General features: G+C 33.3%; 1 protein-coding gene across 7 annotated transcripts in view; it reads left to right on the top strand.

The window, feature by feature from the left end:
* LOC123559390 (protein kinase C-binding protein NELL1-like) overlaps positions 1 to 12,542 on the top strand; it is a 36,986-nt gene extending 24,444 nt beyond the window's left edge. For 6 of the 7 annotated variants that reach the window (XM_045351148.2, XM_045351143.2, XM_045351144.2 and 3 more), the window contains 11 exons: positions 3,061 to 3,138; positions 3,545 to 3,650; positions 5,419 to 5,610; positions 6,723 to 6,818; positions 7,197 to 7,292; positions 7,888 to 7,980; positions 8,465 to 8,560; positions 9,905 to 10,096; positions 10,375 to 10,573; positions 10,830 to 10,946; positions 11,932 to 12,542. In XM_045351148.2, coding sequence (XP_045207083.2) covers positions 3,061 to 3,138; positions 3,545 to 3,650; positions 5,419 to 5,610; positions 6,723 to 6,818; positions 7,197 to 7,292; positions 7,888 to 7,980; positions 8,465 to 8,560; positions 9,905 to 10,096; positions 10,375 to 10,573; positions 10,830 to 10,946; positions 11,932 to 11,992 — 1,326 coding nt within the window. In that variant the 3' untranslated portion in view covers positions 11,993 to 12,542. The remainder of the gene's footprint in view (positions 1 to 3,060; positions 3,139 to 3,544; positions 3,651 to 5,418; positions 5,611 to 6,722; positions 6,819 to 7,196; positions 7,293 to 7,887; positions 7,981 to 8,464; positions 8,561 to 9,904; positions 10,097 to 10,374; positions 10,574 to 10,829; positions 10,947 to 11,931) is intronic. The other variant, XM_045351149.2, reaches the window with a different exon arrangement.
* Positions 12,543 to 16,473: the final 3,931 nt, after the last annotated feature.

Below are 16,473 nucleotides of genomic sequence, written 5' to 3'. Positions count from 1 at the left end.
AATAGAACTTGTCAGTATTCTTCTTTCTTACATTAGAAAAATAACTGCAGTTAAGAAGACAGTGAAATTCATTACCTAAAAGTGTTGAAGCACAGAGATGACAATCTCTTAATTCTTTGGAAATATTACTAAATCTACCCTTCTAAACAGGTAGCATATGGTTAGTGCACTTAAATTTACATTACGTAATTGCAAGATCAGTTGGTAGAATTTTAAAATATCAGAACAGAACAGAACAGAACAGATATTTTATTAACGTATACAATACATGTATCTTGTTAATACAACATGAAATTATACATATAATACAATATACGTGATAGGCAAAATGACTTTTCGGTATATGTAGAGAATGAACAGATCTGATTTTAACCATCAGTATATTACAAGAATATTACGACGATATCACAATAGAAACAATATCAATCTTGTTATACTAGTATACAAAAATTAATGCTAATAAATAATCTGCATTTACGAATTCAAGAAGTATAGGTAGTGTAATATAATCTGAATGGCAGTATATGTATATGTTATATTATAATTAATGTCAACACAAACAAACTTACAAGCATTTCCAAGACACGAGTTTAAATTCCTTGCAATAATTCCTTTCTCTTGTTATTAGCTAATGTTATATATTTACACAAATTAACTAGAATAGATTTATTACTTGATTGTAGCAATTCTAAGAATTTATACATACTTGTATGAGTATAGAAATAACGTTTAATGAACTTTGCACGTAATTCTTTATAAACTCTGCATTTAAGAACAAAATGAAATTCATCTTCAATCTCATTAAGATCACATAACTGACAAATTCGTTCGTGTCTTTCTAACCTGTCTCTGCCGTACCTGGCAGACTCTATACGTAACTTATGTGCAGATATACGGAGTTTCGTTAAACAACTTCGTGATGTTTTACATAATAATATATTCAAATAATTTTCAATACCAAAATTTGTTTTAACATGTGAATATAAAGTATTAAAACATTATTTGCAGCAATGTCGGCACACCATTTTTGCTTAAAACAATCTATAATTCTTTGTTTAAAAATGGGTACAAATGTTTTGGCTTCAAACTGACTTGGTAGATTCCAAACATCAGAGAAACCATGCTCGTTAAGAAGGCATTTCACATGGTATGCCCAATTTTTTACACCATTATGATTACACTGGTCTAAAGCATTTTGGTAAATACCTTTTAAAATAATATTATCTGTATTTAATAACTTAAACCAATACTTAATAATATGAACATATCTATTTATATACAGGGGATAACGCCCAAGTTCACCATAGGTTGCAGCGTTACATGCACTTTGTTTCACGCCAAGTATGTTTTTACAAAATTTAAGGTGAACTCTTTCAAGATCTTTAGACTTTGAGAAACCCCATACCGGACATGCATAATTTAAAATAGAACCCACAAACGAGTCAAACAGTTGAAGCGATATAAATGGACTTATATCATATTTGTTAATATTATTCATTAAAACATTCATTGCCTTTAAGGATTTGCCAACGATACACTGATTATTAAGAACAAATGAACCAGTATAGTTAAAAACAACCCCTAAATAATTAAAATCATTTACAACTTCTAATGGTTCATTATCATAATACCACTTCTCATATAGTTTGATGGGTCCCCTCTTTCGAAATACAACAACTTTTGTTTTAGAAGTATTAACTTCAAGTCCCCAGTAACAGCAATATTCATGTAAATTATTTAGACTGTTTTGTAAGTCTTGTTGAGTTTTACCAACTATGACCATGTCATCAGCAAATAATAGAAGAATTATACTCAAATCATACAATGAAAGTCCGCTGTCTTGCTTACCTTGTAAAAATAATTCAAGATCTTCTACAAATAAAGCAAAAAATGCCGGGGAATTATTTTGCCCTTGTCTTAAACCTATCGATATATCAAAAAAATCAGAAAGTGCATTACAATGTTTGACACATGATTTAACCACAGAATACATAGCTTTAAAAGATCTAAGTATTTTACCATCTAGACCCATATTGAATAACTTAAACCATAATGCATTTCTATAGACTGAATCAAAGGCCTTTTTCAGGTCCACAAAGGCACAATATAATCTTAAGTTTCTAGACAATATATTATTAACTAGATTATGTAAGACGAAAATGGCATCTATCGTATTACAGCCTTTACGAAAACCAAACTGTGCGTCTGACAAAAAATTGTTTTCTTCAATCCATTTATCTACTCTAGATGTCAAAATACTTGTATAAATTTTACCTAGATTGCTCAGTAAAGTTATTCCCCTATAATTATTTGGATCGTTACGGTCACCTTTCTTATGTAAAGGCACTATAAAACCTTGAGACCATAAGTCTGGAAAATAACCAGCATCAAATACTTTATTAAACATATTGGTAATATGACCAACAAGGATATCCAAAGATTCAATAAAATATTCATTTAATAGGTTATCACTAGGACACGAAGCTTTGTTTCTGTTTAATATCTTTCAAACACAAACTCCCCGTTATACAGTTATAGTTAAGGCATTTATTTGAGTCCTAAACTGTACTATTCCAGTTCTGTATAAACTGATCTTTGACTCTGTCTTTAACAATTTTCTTACATACTAGTACATTACAAGATTCAATACTGATTTAATAATAAGAAAGTCCAAGGCTGTTCAGGCGTTCACAAACAAACTCAATCCAACTACATTTCACATTTTTTACTGTAGATAGTAAACATGCGGTTTTATACAATGTCAAACATATTTTACCTTGTAAAACACCTAACTCATCATACAACGTACATTTCGACGTGGACTGTTTCATATTCAAATAAGTTTTAAATACTTCAGTTGAAACTTATCTAAACAGCTTAAATTTTCAATTTCCCACACTTCTGGTCCATACATTAAAATGAGAGCTATCATTGGGAAAATGATAATTATGTTACAAGATATGGAAAAATTGTTGTAAATTCGCTCGAGAAAAACGTGTCCATGAAATTGAAAAATCAAATATATTTTTTTCATGTAGTTATAATGCGTGATATTTTCAGGGTGAAATAGAACAACTTGTTATGAGTGACGATTCCAGTGCAGCCCAGCAACAATGTTCTTCTATTCTAGATCATACAGTAAGTATATGACTATATCTATATTCTAGACAGGCAACCATAACAGCCAAAACTTTAAATTTTCAAATTATATATGATGAGCATGTTTGTATTTCAAGCCGTTTTAATAAATTTAGTAACAATGATTCGAATCTATTAGGCAAACTAGCCCTAAACCTTAAGATGAAAATGCACAATAATAATTATTAGATGTTATTTCTTTTAATTACATATATGGTCATATCACAAACGTATTTTAAGATAAAGATTTTCAGAAAAAAATGAGAAAAAACTTCTACATGCTTAGCTTTTTCATTTGATCAATTAAATGTATAGCAAATTTTGATACGTGAACTTCACTGGTATACCTTATGGTTCCAAGACATAAATAAAATGGACTAATTTTTTCAAATTTATTATTATTAAGGAAAGAGCAATAAAAGATGAAGGAAACAATGAAATTGATGATTTTGTGCACGGCGAAGACAACAACACGATCTATAAGTCACATGGGCACACACAGGAGCCTGAAGGTAAAAGAATAAACATATCATCCCTGGAGGATATACATAGCTTTATAGCCCGTCCGCTTAGCTCAGTAGGGAGAGCGCCGATCTACGGATCGCGTGGTCGTGAGACATTGCGTCGTGACACATATTCTTCGTGACCATGTGAGGAAGTTGGTAATTACTTGCGAAGAACAGGTTAGTACCGATATACAATCCAGGAACACTGCTTAGGTTAACTGCCCGCCGTTACATAACTGAAATACGTAATAGTTATAGTATGTGTGAGAGTGTGTTACCAGGATATATCAGAGCTAGGGGTACATCGAGGGTATTTTTCTCTGCACATATCGTCGAGGCCGGTAGGCCGAGACAGATATGTGAAGAGAAAAATAACGAGATGTACCCCTAGCTCTGATATATCCTGGTAACACACGAGCACTACATATTATAACTGTTTTATCGCATAGTTTATCATTAAAATTTATATATTATTTTCATTTAAATTTGTTTATTATTATTTTTACTATTTTGATTCCCTTTCTGCGCCTCTCTGACTGAAACACTAAAACTTCTGTTTTAGAAAATGTGTTCCCCAGATAAAAGTACCCAACAAATTTCTGCATTGGTTTTAAATCTTTGCATTTCATTGGCCAGACATATTGTAAAACTTGTTGTTTTGTTTGTAAAAAAATCAAAGAAAAAGAAACATTTGAGAAATCTCAGAATTTCATATATTTCATGTATTTTTGAATTTGGCAATAACTATCAAGTTTTTGAAATATTCTAGTTTATTTATTCTTTTACTTTATAAATGTAGGTGTTTGTGACAATTCTTTCTCTGTGAACTGTAAATTGGAGCTAAAATCATCTTTTCTTTGAAAGGAAAAAATTATACTCCCTTGATAGGACCTCAATAGAGAAAAAGTGTTCCGATATATATCGGAACAGTTTTACTGTGCTGATATATATCGGAACACTTTTTTTCTTATGAAACTCCATAGAGATTTCCGTGTTGATATATATCGCAACAGTTTTGTAAGATATCAGCACAGTTTTGTAGTAATAATGTGTGTTACTATGTATAACATGCTGCAAAGATCAAAGGAAAATTGCCGCACTATGCGATAATGTTGAATAAACGGCGTTAAACCCCAAAACAAAACAAAGCAAATCTATTTATACAATTACTGATCAACAATACGTTGGCATGGTACTCAAAGGTGGTCTACAGGCAATGCTTTATGTGGGCATGCGTGTGAAATTTATACAAGAAGAAATACCAACAAAAGTCACGTTTGAGTAGCTTGTTGTTACACAAAGTCCTAACCAAGTCCTGTCGTCTGCTACAAAATGCTGATCCATATGTATTACTTTTAAGCCGTTGCTTAATGAAGTCATATTTATTCAAGAAAGTTCTGTCTCAAAACTCCACCAAGTTTTTTTTTTTTGTAAAAGTAGCATTTTGGTTTAATCAAAGACAAAAGTAAAACAAGGAGAATAACTGAAAGGAGTTAAAGCTGTTTGACAAGATGAACAATGTCAATATTCTACATTTATTTTTGACAATGTTTATGGTCGATGTGCGATTCTTTTTGTCAGATATGAAACTATGTTCAATATTTTCACATTAACAATGTAATTAGGTAATTTTGAACAAAATGCTCAGGAATTTTCAGTTTTTGCAAATCTATCTAATTAATAAGTCATACAGTCAAGAAGATTATATGTATCTAGAAAAAATATTTTAGAACAATTTAATCAACCATTTAGTCAATAATTACATTTATTGCAGTAACGACACAACAAACTACGACAGAACTTGATCTTCGTGCCGAATGGACTGAATGGTCACCATGCAGCCGGACCTGCGGTCGAGGAGTCCAGACTCGCACCCAGTACTGTGGTGATAATGTAATCAGTACTTGTATCCAAGCCGGTCTGGATAGTGAACAAGCTCGTTGGTGCTATAAACAGTCTTGTGAAGGTTTGTAAAATGTCGAGTCAATTAAAGAATATAAATTCTTCTTTCATTTCATTAATAATGACTAAATACAGAAAATGCAAGCACTGTTTCGGTGGAGATTTAAATTTCATCCCTCATCGATGTGAGTTCGAGCCTCACTTGCTCACTCGGGGCGTTGAATTCTTCGTGTGAGGAAGCCACCCAGCTGGCTTACGGAACGTCGGTGGTTCTACTTAGGTGCCCACCCGGGATGGAATAATGTACAGAGGGGTACGTGGGGTCTTCCTCCACCATCAAAGCTGGAAAGTCGCCATAAGACCTGTAATTGCGTCAGTGCGGTGTTAAACCCAACAAAAAAAATAAAATTCAGATTTCACACAAAAATACCAAAACCAAAATCAGTAAGATCAAAAGTAAGTAAAGGGAAGGTACTTTTGCATGGTTTTTTTCATGTAAATCATTCATCATATCCCTTTAGCAAATACTCTCCCTGCCCTACAATAGTCACGGTCTATTTAAGAAATAATAAGTTCCTAATCGTGGTTTATCGTAGAATAACCCGCGTTTTGAGTTCTTATGCGTAAGAATATATCACGAAGGCCGTAGGTCTGAGTGATATATTGTCTGGCATAAGAACGAAAAACTTTGGTTATTCTACGATAAATCACACTTGGGAACTTGTTATTTCGATTCTAACACGACATACTAGTATCAGCAGTGTAAGAAAAAATGGTAACTACTTTTTTACGACCGTGCCACGCACCTGGATCGGATGACGTCATTGCACGCGCGTGGGTTATTGCAGAATAACCCAAGATAGATTTTGCTCTACATGTATGAAGGTTATTTGCTGGTCGTGTTAGAATATGAAATATGCACGAGGAAAAGGGAAGAAAGGACAAGTAATAAAATCAACATTCATAGTTTTAATACTCAATGCACTGCTGAAATAAACCAGCTATTTTCACTTCTTTATTGATGCGTAACTTATACTTATATCAGTTCAGACAAACTTTATAACTTTCATTAAGTCTCTGGAAAAAAATTTAATTTAACTTAAGTATGCACTGTTATTTTACTGCAGTTATACAATATTGCACAAAGTTGACAGATATATATCAAAATATTTTCAGTCGCTTGTGATCCTGTGTGTGAAAATGGCGGGAAATGCCTCAGTACTGGTTCCTGCTTCTGTCCACGCGGGTTTTCAGGTCCTACGTGTACTATGGGTAAGCAGTCTTATGAAATTTTTACCGCCGTTTCCTTAGTCACAATCCTTCTATAAAATTTATATTTCATCATTTATTTCTATATACACATGTATAGACAATGTGACATATTTATAAGACAAGCAAAAACAGAATTTCATTTTCCTTCACATCATTATATTATTCTGTTAAAATGCTGACCATGCTGTCCCCTACTGACTTCAATCATCGTAAACACCTAACCTAACCCCAGAACTTTGACTAACGATCTATGTTTAAACAAGAAATACAGTTAGCAAGGAATTGTTTATATCTGCTCTATATTAACGCCTTTAATATTTAGGGGCCTACGTTAAGTCATTTAATTAATTTTATCTTTCTCTTTAATTTTTTTTGCAGCAACATGCAGTATAGAATGTTTAAACGGTGGTCGCTGTGTTTCTCCTGGTGTATGTACATGTCCTGTCGGGTATACTGGCAGATTTTGCCAAACGGGTAAAAACAATATTAATTTTTGCATTTGTATCTTCGGTAAGGTAGGTCATATCAATGATTACTTAACCTTTACACTGCTAAATTTCTAAAACGGATTGGTCCATCATTCATTATGGGCAGTACCACTTGTTTATCAAAGTGGTGTTCGCTGAAAGTTTACTGACTGAATAGCGAAAAGTGTAGACCATGATCAGACTGCAAGGCTAATCTTGGTCTGCACTGGTCGCAAAGGCAGAATTACTTGCTGCCAGCAGACTAAAGGTTAATATCAGATGGTAGAACTTGCGAAGCCTTTGACCTAGATAGCAGAGTTCCTGCAAACACTGGAATGACTTAAGAGTAAACGTAATGAGACAATGTTTTAACTCTCACAGGATTTAATGGACCTACTATAATGTACTTATCAAAAGCCTTTGTTCTAAAAAAGAAATTAACAGGTAAAGCCATCGGAATTTAAAGGAGCATATTCATTGACGGCAACAACCACGATTGATGGTATGCTCAAGTGACTCATGTGTAGCTCTGTGTAATAAAACTAGAATATTTCTAGACATATTGTACTATATTATGTACAATCTGATAAATTCAATTTTAGCTATATGTGAACCAGAGTGTGGAAACGGAGGACAATGTGTACAACCAGGTTTTTGTTCGTGTCCCTATGGATATATGCCACCAAACTGTGATCGTAAGTATACGCTAGTAGAAATTTAGTCGGCTTGAGTTTTTATGTCTATGTCTTTGTCTTTAAACCTATGTCTCCAGCCTCAAGTTTCTTTGCTTTTAAGGATGATTTTGAAAAATGCTGTAAACTGGAGACAATTTCAAGAATATTTTTTTAATACGAGTTATTTTGAGTACGAACCGTTTTCAACGTGTTGACATGCTTCCAAGATTTATATGCATTCTGTAAACGTAACGTTTCAAAACCTCCAAAATTGGTGTTATCATTACTAAAAAGAACCAGACGCATAAGTTTCATGCTATTCAATACAATCACGATTATCGAAACGCCCAATTTGAAACCCGGAGAGTATATTATAAGTATTCGGCCCTGCCACAGCATTTTAAAAGTAGAAATTCTGTATTAACAGGATGTGAATCACAGATTCTTTTTAACAAAAAAAAAAAAAACCAAACAAAAAAAAAACCAAACAATTTTTACCTTGCAGCTGTTTGTGTTTTACCGTGTCGCAATGGCGGGAAGTGTGTTGGACATAATAAATGTAAATGTAAGAAAGGGTACGTCGGCAGTGACTGTTCTATACGTAAGTGTTATATTTTGTGATGGTGTGAATGCCAGTTAAAACTATAATTTTCTATCATAAATTTCAGTAAAAAACAACAGACTGAGTAAATATTTTAATAAGTTCTTTTCCTTGTTTATATTTGGTAGTGTAATTCTCTGAGTGCTATTTTTTAAGTTTAAAAATAAACAGCAACGAAATGTCTTTCGTGTTTTTGATTTAGAAAGTTAAAGACATCATTTTAAACAACTTGTCTAATCTATTAAATGTCTAATCTAACAAAAATGGCACATAGAGCATAAAAGTTTTAAGCTGAAATTACACAAATGTCTTCTTGATTTTCACCGGTATAGGCTTTGTCCGGATTTTTTTGTGTGAAAAATCCGAATTCAGCATTTTTTTTACACTCAGTACCTTCACATTGTGGTACTTAAGGATAACATGGTGTAATAGGCCTCAATTTCACCAAAAGCTACATAAAACTTGATAATTTAAGCTTTAAAAGTGTCAAACGATAGAAATTAGGTGCATATTGACAAGTTATATAGTGACAGAATTTCTCAAAAAAATCCTTTAGATTACCTCCCCTGATAATTTTGGTTTTTCATGAGTTATCTCCCCTGAAAACTAGAAAAAAATGATTTTCTCCTTTTCCCTACGGGGAATTTTAGATTTCTTTTTGATATTTGTATCAGAATCATATAATGCAGCTTTCTATCGCAACTATTTCTTGAAACTCAAGTTCAGATTCTCATAATCAAAGAAATTATATATTTCCCATAGGCATCAATGTTAACTTCAATACCGATTATCTCCCCCAAAAATGATAAAATTTGAAAAATCTCTCGGTGAAAAGATTTTAATTTTGAATGTCTTTAAAGTGACCAAATTTCATTTAAATATTACCATCCAGTTACAAGATATGAAATATGGCTATTACACCATGTTATCCTTAACGGATATATTTGATCTTAATACTGCAAAAAAATTAAATAAAAATGGCATATTTCATTTTAAATGTAAGTTTATTGAAAACGGACGTTGTTTTTTTTCCATATACGTCTTTTTCAAGCATGGGGGCTAAAATGCCTATATATACGCCTACAACCAACAGTCAATAGACCTATGTTATAAGAGATTTAGCATTTTCTTATAAATTATCTTGAAGCATTTAGGAAACTTATTTGTTTGCTTTAAACTTGTTTGTCGTGCTCATCCAGAAGACTCCGGGACTCTGATTAGTTATTTAATTTGGAGGATCGTGCTCACGGCTCCTGGTTTCTTAGTCAAACAAGTGTTAAACTGAACCACTGCATCTGCCCTTCAAGTTATATATTATACGTAAACATTTCCATTTACATGCAGCTGTATGTCGACGTGGCTGTTACAATGGAGGGCGGTGTGTTTCTCCTAACACATGCGCTTGTCCACGTGGTTTTTCTGGTGCCCGATGCCATCGCCCAGTCTGTTACCCGGCTTGTCAAAACAGAGGAAGATGTCTGTATCCCGGCGTCTGTCAGTGTAAAAGGGGATTCAATGGACCGCTTTGTGAAAATCGTAAGTATTTCCTATGAAATTTCAGCTTCATTTATCAGTTCATTTTCATATACATGTATTTCATCAACTGAAGAAAATATTCGAAGCAAAATAACCGTAAACTGGAAAATTTGAACAGCTGACTTACGGAATGAACGGCAGACATGCACTTTCTGAAGTACGCAGTAACTCACCATTATTTTTAATTTTACACATTTTCAATCCAGATCTGATAGCGTAATCTTAAAGAAACAGTCAATTTTAAATATAAGTCTGAATTATCATTATTTTCACTCCAGTGGTGTGCAGAAAACCGTGCCAAAATGGAGGCATATGTGCCGGAAATAATAGATGCACGTGCCCAGATGGATTTAGAGGAAGATGGTGTCATAAAGTTAGGAAATATCGCAGATGTCCGACATGTTTAAATGGCGGGAAATGTCGGAAACGAAGGTGTCGGTGTAGAAAGGGATATACCGGTTCAAGATGTGAAAAGAGGTACGGTAGTGTTTTTTTTTTCAATAAAGTATAATCCTAGATTATGTAACATCCTTTTTATGTTGACGTACCGATGTTTGGGGATAATGTTATAAAGTTCGTAATTGCTTGATTGTCTACCTGTATTTATTAGCAATTTTTATTAAAGTCAGAAAATATTTGGAAAAAAAAAAACAGTCATAGTTCATCTTTAAGTATAGCTGTCATTATAATGCGCATGCGTGTGACATAGTGTTTGATTGTTCTCTTTTTGTAGAGAATGTTCATACGAGACTTATCTTATGCCTTACATACAGACATACAGAAAGCCGGAAAGACAAGAGGTTGCCACGCTCTGCGGACCCTGGAAATCCAAGATGTGTATAGAAACAAGGTTTTTATGTTTTTGTTGTTGTTGTTGTTGTTTTTTTTTTTTGTTATTTTTTATTTGAATTTTTGAAATTCAAGATGTGTATAGAAACAAGGTTTTTATGTTTTTGGTTTTTGTTTTTGTTTTTGTTTTTTTTTTGTTATTTTTTATTTGAATTTTGCTTGGTACAATTCACCAATTTTTGACCTTAAACTATCGGGAGAATGTAAACAATTGCTTTTTCAAATCTTTCTGTTATATAGATTTGGTTTTTTTTTTGTAAGTATATATAATGTCAACAAACTTTACTGAAATATGAAATGCAGAGAAATTTTAAAAAAAGGTGTCTTAAAATTTAAGTTAAAGTTGCCAGGTATAATTTTTTACTTGTGTATCTTATTTCCCATTGGTTAAACGCACGTGAAGATTACCTGATGACTTCTGTCATAATGAGACACCAGATCTTTCCAGGATTTATGTGGTCATGAGTATAGTTGCAGATGTAGTTGGAAATATTAGTTTCTTACCAGTGAAAAGTATATTTGATATATTTCACTGTGAAAATACTAGATATATTTCGCTATTCACTGAAAAAACATGCAATAAAAGGTTGCATTTGGTGAAGTGAAAGTCAATTTTAGTACCAGTAGTTCTACCAGGTCACAGCAGTGTGCTTTTGATGTGATTTTACAATATGCAAATGTGACAAGAGAAATCTGTCTTAGAAGATATATGACCCCTAAATTTCTCTTCATTTTATGTCAGTTTGATCATAATACTTCCAAATAAGGTAGGAATTTGTTCTCTGAAATGGGTCTAGCTATGATTGTCAGCTCTTTAAAAATTGTCAGTTTTATAAAGAATATATAAGGAATACTGATAAGGCGTATATTACTTGTATGATACCGAAATATCACGTTGGTTGGCCGCCGTGTTATAAATACCATCTGCAGTGTTTTGCTAGCAGTTAAATGCTCTCTCTATATATATATGTTGTTTTTTTTTTCAGGTTAGTTTATGTTTTGGCGACACGCACTTTGTACAAGACGGCATACAGATGTAAGAGCTGAAGAATTCATCAAACAAAAATCTTTGATACTGAAGGACTTGAAAATACAAATGCACTGTCCGCTAAGATTATACTGAAAGTGTCACAACTAGAAATAACATCTTCCCATGAAAAACTTTATGCAAGTGTGACAGCAATAGTGATTTGAAAACATCGTGATAAAAAAATTTAGAAACTCGCAAAATGAACCAAATAATAGAAGTCAAATTGATTACGGGTACTTTCTTTTTTACCTCAGTAAAATTGTTGATTTTATTTTTATATAAGTTTTTGGTTTAGTTGATGTAAGATATACATGCATTGTCTTCAACCAGTTCAGTTTTTTAGTAGATAAACTAAATTCATATGCTAGTATGCTGTTATAAGGGTAAGGAAGATTTGTCAGCCAAAGTGAATGTTGTAACGTAAACATTCTGAAGTCATGAAAACGTTCTGAAATCACGTAAAAGTTCTGAAATCAAGTAAACGTTCTGAAATCACGGAACGTTCTGGAAACGTTCTGAAGTCACGAAAACGTTTTGAAATCACGTAAACGTTCTGAAATCACGTAAACATTCACGAAAACATTCTGAAATCACGGAAACGTTCTGAAATCACTTAAACGTTCTGAAATAAAGGAAACGTTCTGAAATCACGAAAACGTTTTGAAATCACGTTTTGATATCGTTCTGAAATCACGGAAACGTTCTGAAATCAAGTAAACGTTCTGAAATCACGAAAACGTTCTGAAATCATGTAAACGTTCTAAAATCACGAAACCGTTCTGAAATTACGCAAACGTTCTGAAATCAAGGAAACGTTCTGAAATCACGGAAACGTTCTGAAATCACGATATCATTGTGAAATCACGTAAACGTTCTGAAATCACGAAAACGTTCTGAAATAACTTAAACGTTCTGAAATCAAGGAAACGTTCTGAAATCACGAACACGTTTTGAAATCACAATATCGTTCTGAAATCACGAAAACGTTCTGAAATCACGTAAACGTTCTGAAATAACTTAAACGTTCTGAAATCAAGTAAACGTTCTGAAATCACGAACACGTTTTGAAATCACAATATCGTTCTGGAATCATGAAAACGTTCTGAAATGACGTAAACGTTCTGAAAGCACAAAAACGTTCTGAAATCACGTAAACGTTCTGAAATCAAGTAAACGTTCTGAAATAACGGAAACATTCTGAAATCACGTAAACGTTTTGAAATCACGAAAACGTTCTGAAATCACGTAAACGTTCTGAAATCAAGTAAACGTTCTGAAGTGGTAACTCGGCTGGAGCCTCGTTACCGCCTCAACAGTTACCCTCGAGGCCGGAAATTCCCATCTTCACCTACAACCAGTGAAAGAATCTTATAGTCTTATGTACTAATACTTTGTTTAATGTTTCAAAACAGGTAGATATGAACATTTCATTACGCCCAAGAGTCAGTCACTTATTCTTACATTTGGTCAGTATTTGAAAATAAAACCCCAAATACTAGTACATTATTATTTCACCTAGCTTTAGTATCACGTGATTTTTATGTATATTATTTTTGTAAATATACCTAAAATATTTATTTCTTTATTTCGTGCCAGTATTAATAAAATGCATGTATATGTACTGCAAATGAATAGTATATTTGCAGTAAATATTGATGTGATGTACATTCTGGAAACATCACATGTTTTGTTTAGATTTTAAGTTATTTCGACATGATTTAGTTCCTATGGTGACTTTATATGTTTAGGAATGTTAAGTAAATGAAGACCCGATGTGCCCATTTGGGCCTTCTTTCGGACAGGTGCTGGCATTTCAATAGCTCGACGGACCCTCTGAAAGCCAGCAATATAGTTTCTCCACATGAAAGAATTCGACAACCGGTGCCAACGAACTTAACAGCTACTTCACGTTGGTCCCGCATGTGTCTTTGGATTACGTACAGGAAGCTGTATACAGTCAAACCCATGTTAAGCAGCCAGTGAAGGGACTGACGCAATCTGACTGTTTAAAGTAGTTGACTGCTTAAGACAAGTTGAAATTAGGACAAAATATCAATTTAGGAAGATAGTTGATTGACTGCTTAAGGCAAGTGGCCGTTTAATACAAGTGGTCGTTAAGACTGGTTCAGCTGTAATGTTATACGTGTCGTTTTACGTTATTTACATTTCAGGTATCATCTATTTGTTGTCATATACATTATGTAAACGAATAACAAACAATTAAATTTTAGAATTTCAAATGTTCAATATTAAAAATAAAATGAATAAACAGACTTCCGAAACTGGCATTCTTGCTTTATCATTCCCAACATATGAATAGCATAAATACATTGAACATCATGTCACAAGTCAACAGGTCAATATGTTTAACTGTTACCCTTGAGTTTATTGACGTTTGATTGATTGTAAATTGAGGTAGTACTATTTTCTTGCTATATTTTAGCATCATCATTGAATAACAAAACTAATATTTTGGAGGCTGTATGGACGGAAGATGAGTAAGACATGACAACGACACTTTTGATATGTCCGCATTAAAATCGTTCCTTTAGAAATATTCCCACATCTGACGTAGGCCTAGAAATTAATTTTCCTAAGTCCGATTTTTTTTATAAGTTTCCTGTTTTCACAGCCCCGAGTCTTCTTTCCATTGACTTATTTACTCATAAGAAAATTGCTATCGCTAGTTTCTTTTCGAAAATTTAAAAGCGAGCAACATTCAAGGGAAAAAAGTTAGGGCATACAAGAAACAGATATTTTCTAATCAGAAAGATATTTCAAGTTACTTCCCTTGAAAACAGTACTACATATTGATGTTTTCTACTAAAAAGCAGTCTATATACAAAGATTCATTGATTTCTTTTTTCCGCGATAACTATTAATCAATCAATCAATCAATCAATCAATCAATCAAAGATGCATCGAAAATAAAATGGAAAAGGACAAGTTTACCCTTTGACATGAGAAATGAATCAGTAAGAGTCAATACATCTACATAATTTTTCAAGAAAAAATTAAAAACACTGAAGTTTCATTGAGACAAGATACCCGGTACTCCGCATTTAAACTCTTTTTCAATAGTTTTATCAAAATCACAGATTATTTTCCAAACCGTTACAATTGTAGCTCCGTTTCCCCCAAAAAAATCTAACTGCCGTGTAGAAAATAAACGTCATGGTATTTCTTTCAGTCACCACTAATAAGAAAAATTTCCAAATTGTTAAGGGCATATAATGCGCAGATGAATCTTGTTCTCTTCAAGACCAAACAGCAAGGATTCTGATCCGACCGAAGCAGCCAGTTTAAACCAGAGCTACATCAGTGTACCTGTGGATATTTACATCACGAAGCTATGTAAAAATACAAATAGAAATCAAAGACAAAAGTATCTAAAAGAACGTCAGTGGCAAAAACACCACTGGGGATAGTATACACAACTTACAGACGAATGGACAACGGCATATCTGCATGGCCTCCTGTAGAGGGTCTTCTGTAATGAACTGCTGAGTGAGAAAATGTCAGTATAAAAACGTTACACAATAATTTTTCCAACACATTCATAGACGAATCAGAAGATATTTATGACTTTTCCACTAACCAAGACGATTGTGGGATCAAAGCCCGACGGAGGTCACTATGCTGCCTTAACTGTAAACCAGACCTGATGTTGCCACGACAGGTACCTTAAAAGTTTTGAGTTATGAGTAAAACTCGCCTGATAATGAATACAAACTAATAAGAACTAACATAAGAGGAAACAGTTCAACATTTTTTCGGCGTTAGCTGAATAACATGGATTTTGACCTAGATTCTGTAGTAATCGGGACACGGAACATGTTCGCGCTGAGAAGATAAACAATTTATTAAGTCTTAAATGACATTGATTACCAGAAGACACATATTAAATGGAACATATTTAGTAGTTTTGTTACCCTAAACTAAAATGATATATTCTAATTTAAAGTTTTAAGTAATTTATCACCGCTAGAGAAATCGAAAGTAAACTTATTCCCTCGTTGCGTACCTCGCTTATGGATGAATGAGTTGTGGCTGGTTGTAACTGTAGAGTCAGTGTACCCGGTGTCGGACTGTACGCGGTTTCGCACACACGGCGAATTCATGTTCTTCGTGAAAATAAAGCAGACAAATTAACAATTCTTTGTTTAATATTATTTCACGAAACTGAGTTACTCCCTACATAATTTGACACCTGGGGTCTTTCCCAACTGGAGCCTCGCTCTGGCAAGTGCAGACAAAAACAATAACAACACCAATGGAGGTCAGTAGGTCAGCTGAACATTTTTAAATTTCATGAAAATAATGACTATGCAAACAACAACAATGTGCAAATTAAATTTAAAAATCACTATTCCATCATGTATTATGTACTGAGTATTTACCTATTACTTTACCCAAATAAAAAGAAAATTCGACAATTATTGACGGTATCCCAATCTGCAAATGTTTGGTTTTTTGCTTTAAGTTTTTTTTAAAACTG

The sequence above is a fragment of the Mercenaria mercenaria genome, chromosome 10 (genome assembly GCF_021730395.1).
Source record: "Mercenaria mercenaria strain notata chromosome 10, MADL_Memer_1, whole genome shotgun sequence".
In the NCBI taxonomy this organism is placed as follows: Eukaryota; Metazoa; Mollusca; class Bivalvia; order Venerida; family Veneridae; genus Mercenaria; species Mercenaria mercenaria.
The sequence above is the reverse complement of the archived record's forward strand: the minus strand, read 5'-3'. Positions and strand labels throughout refer to the sequence as shown.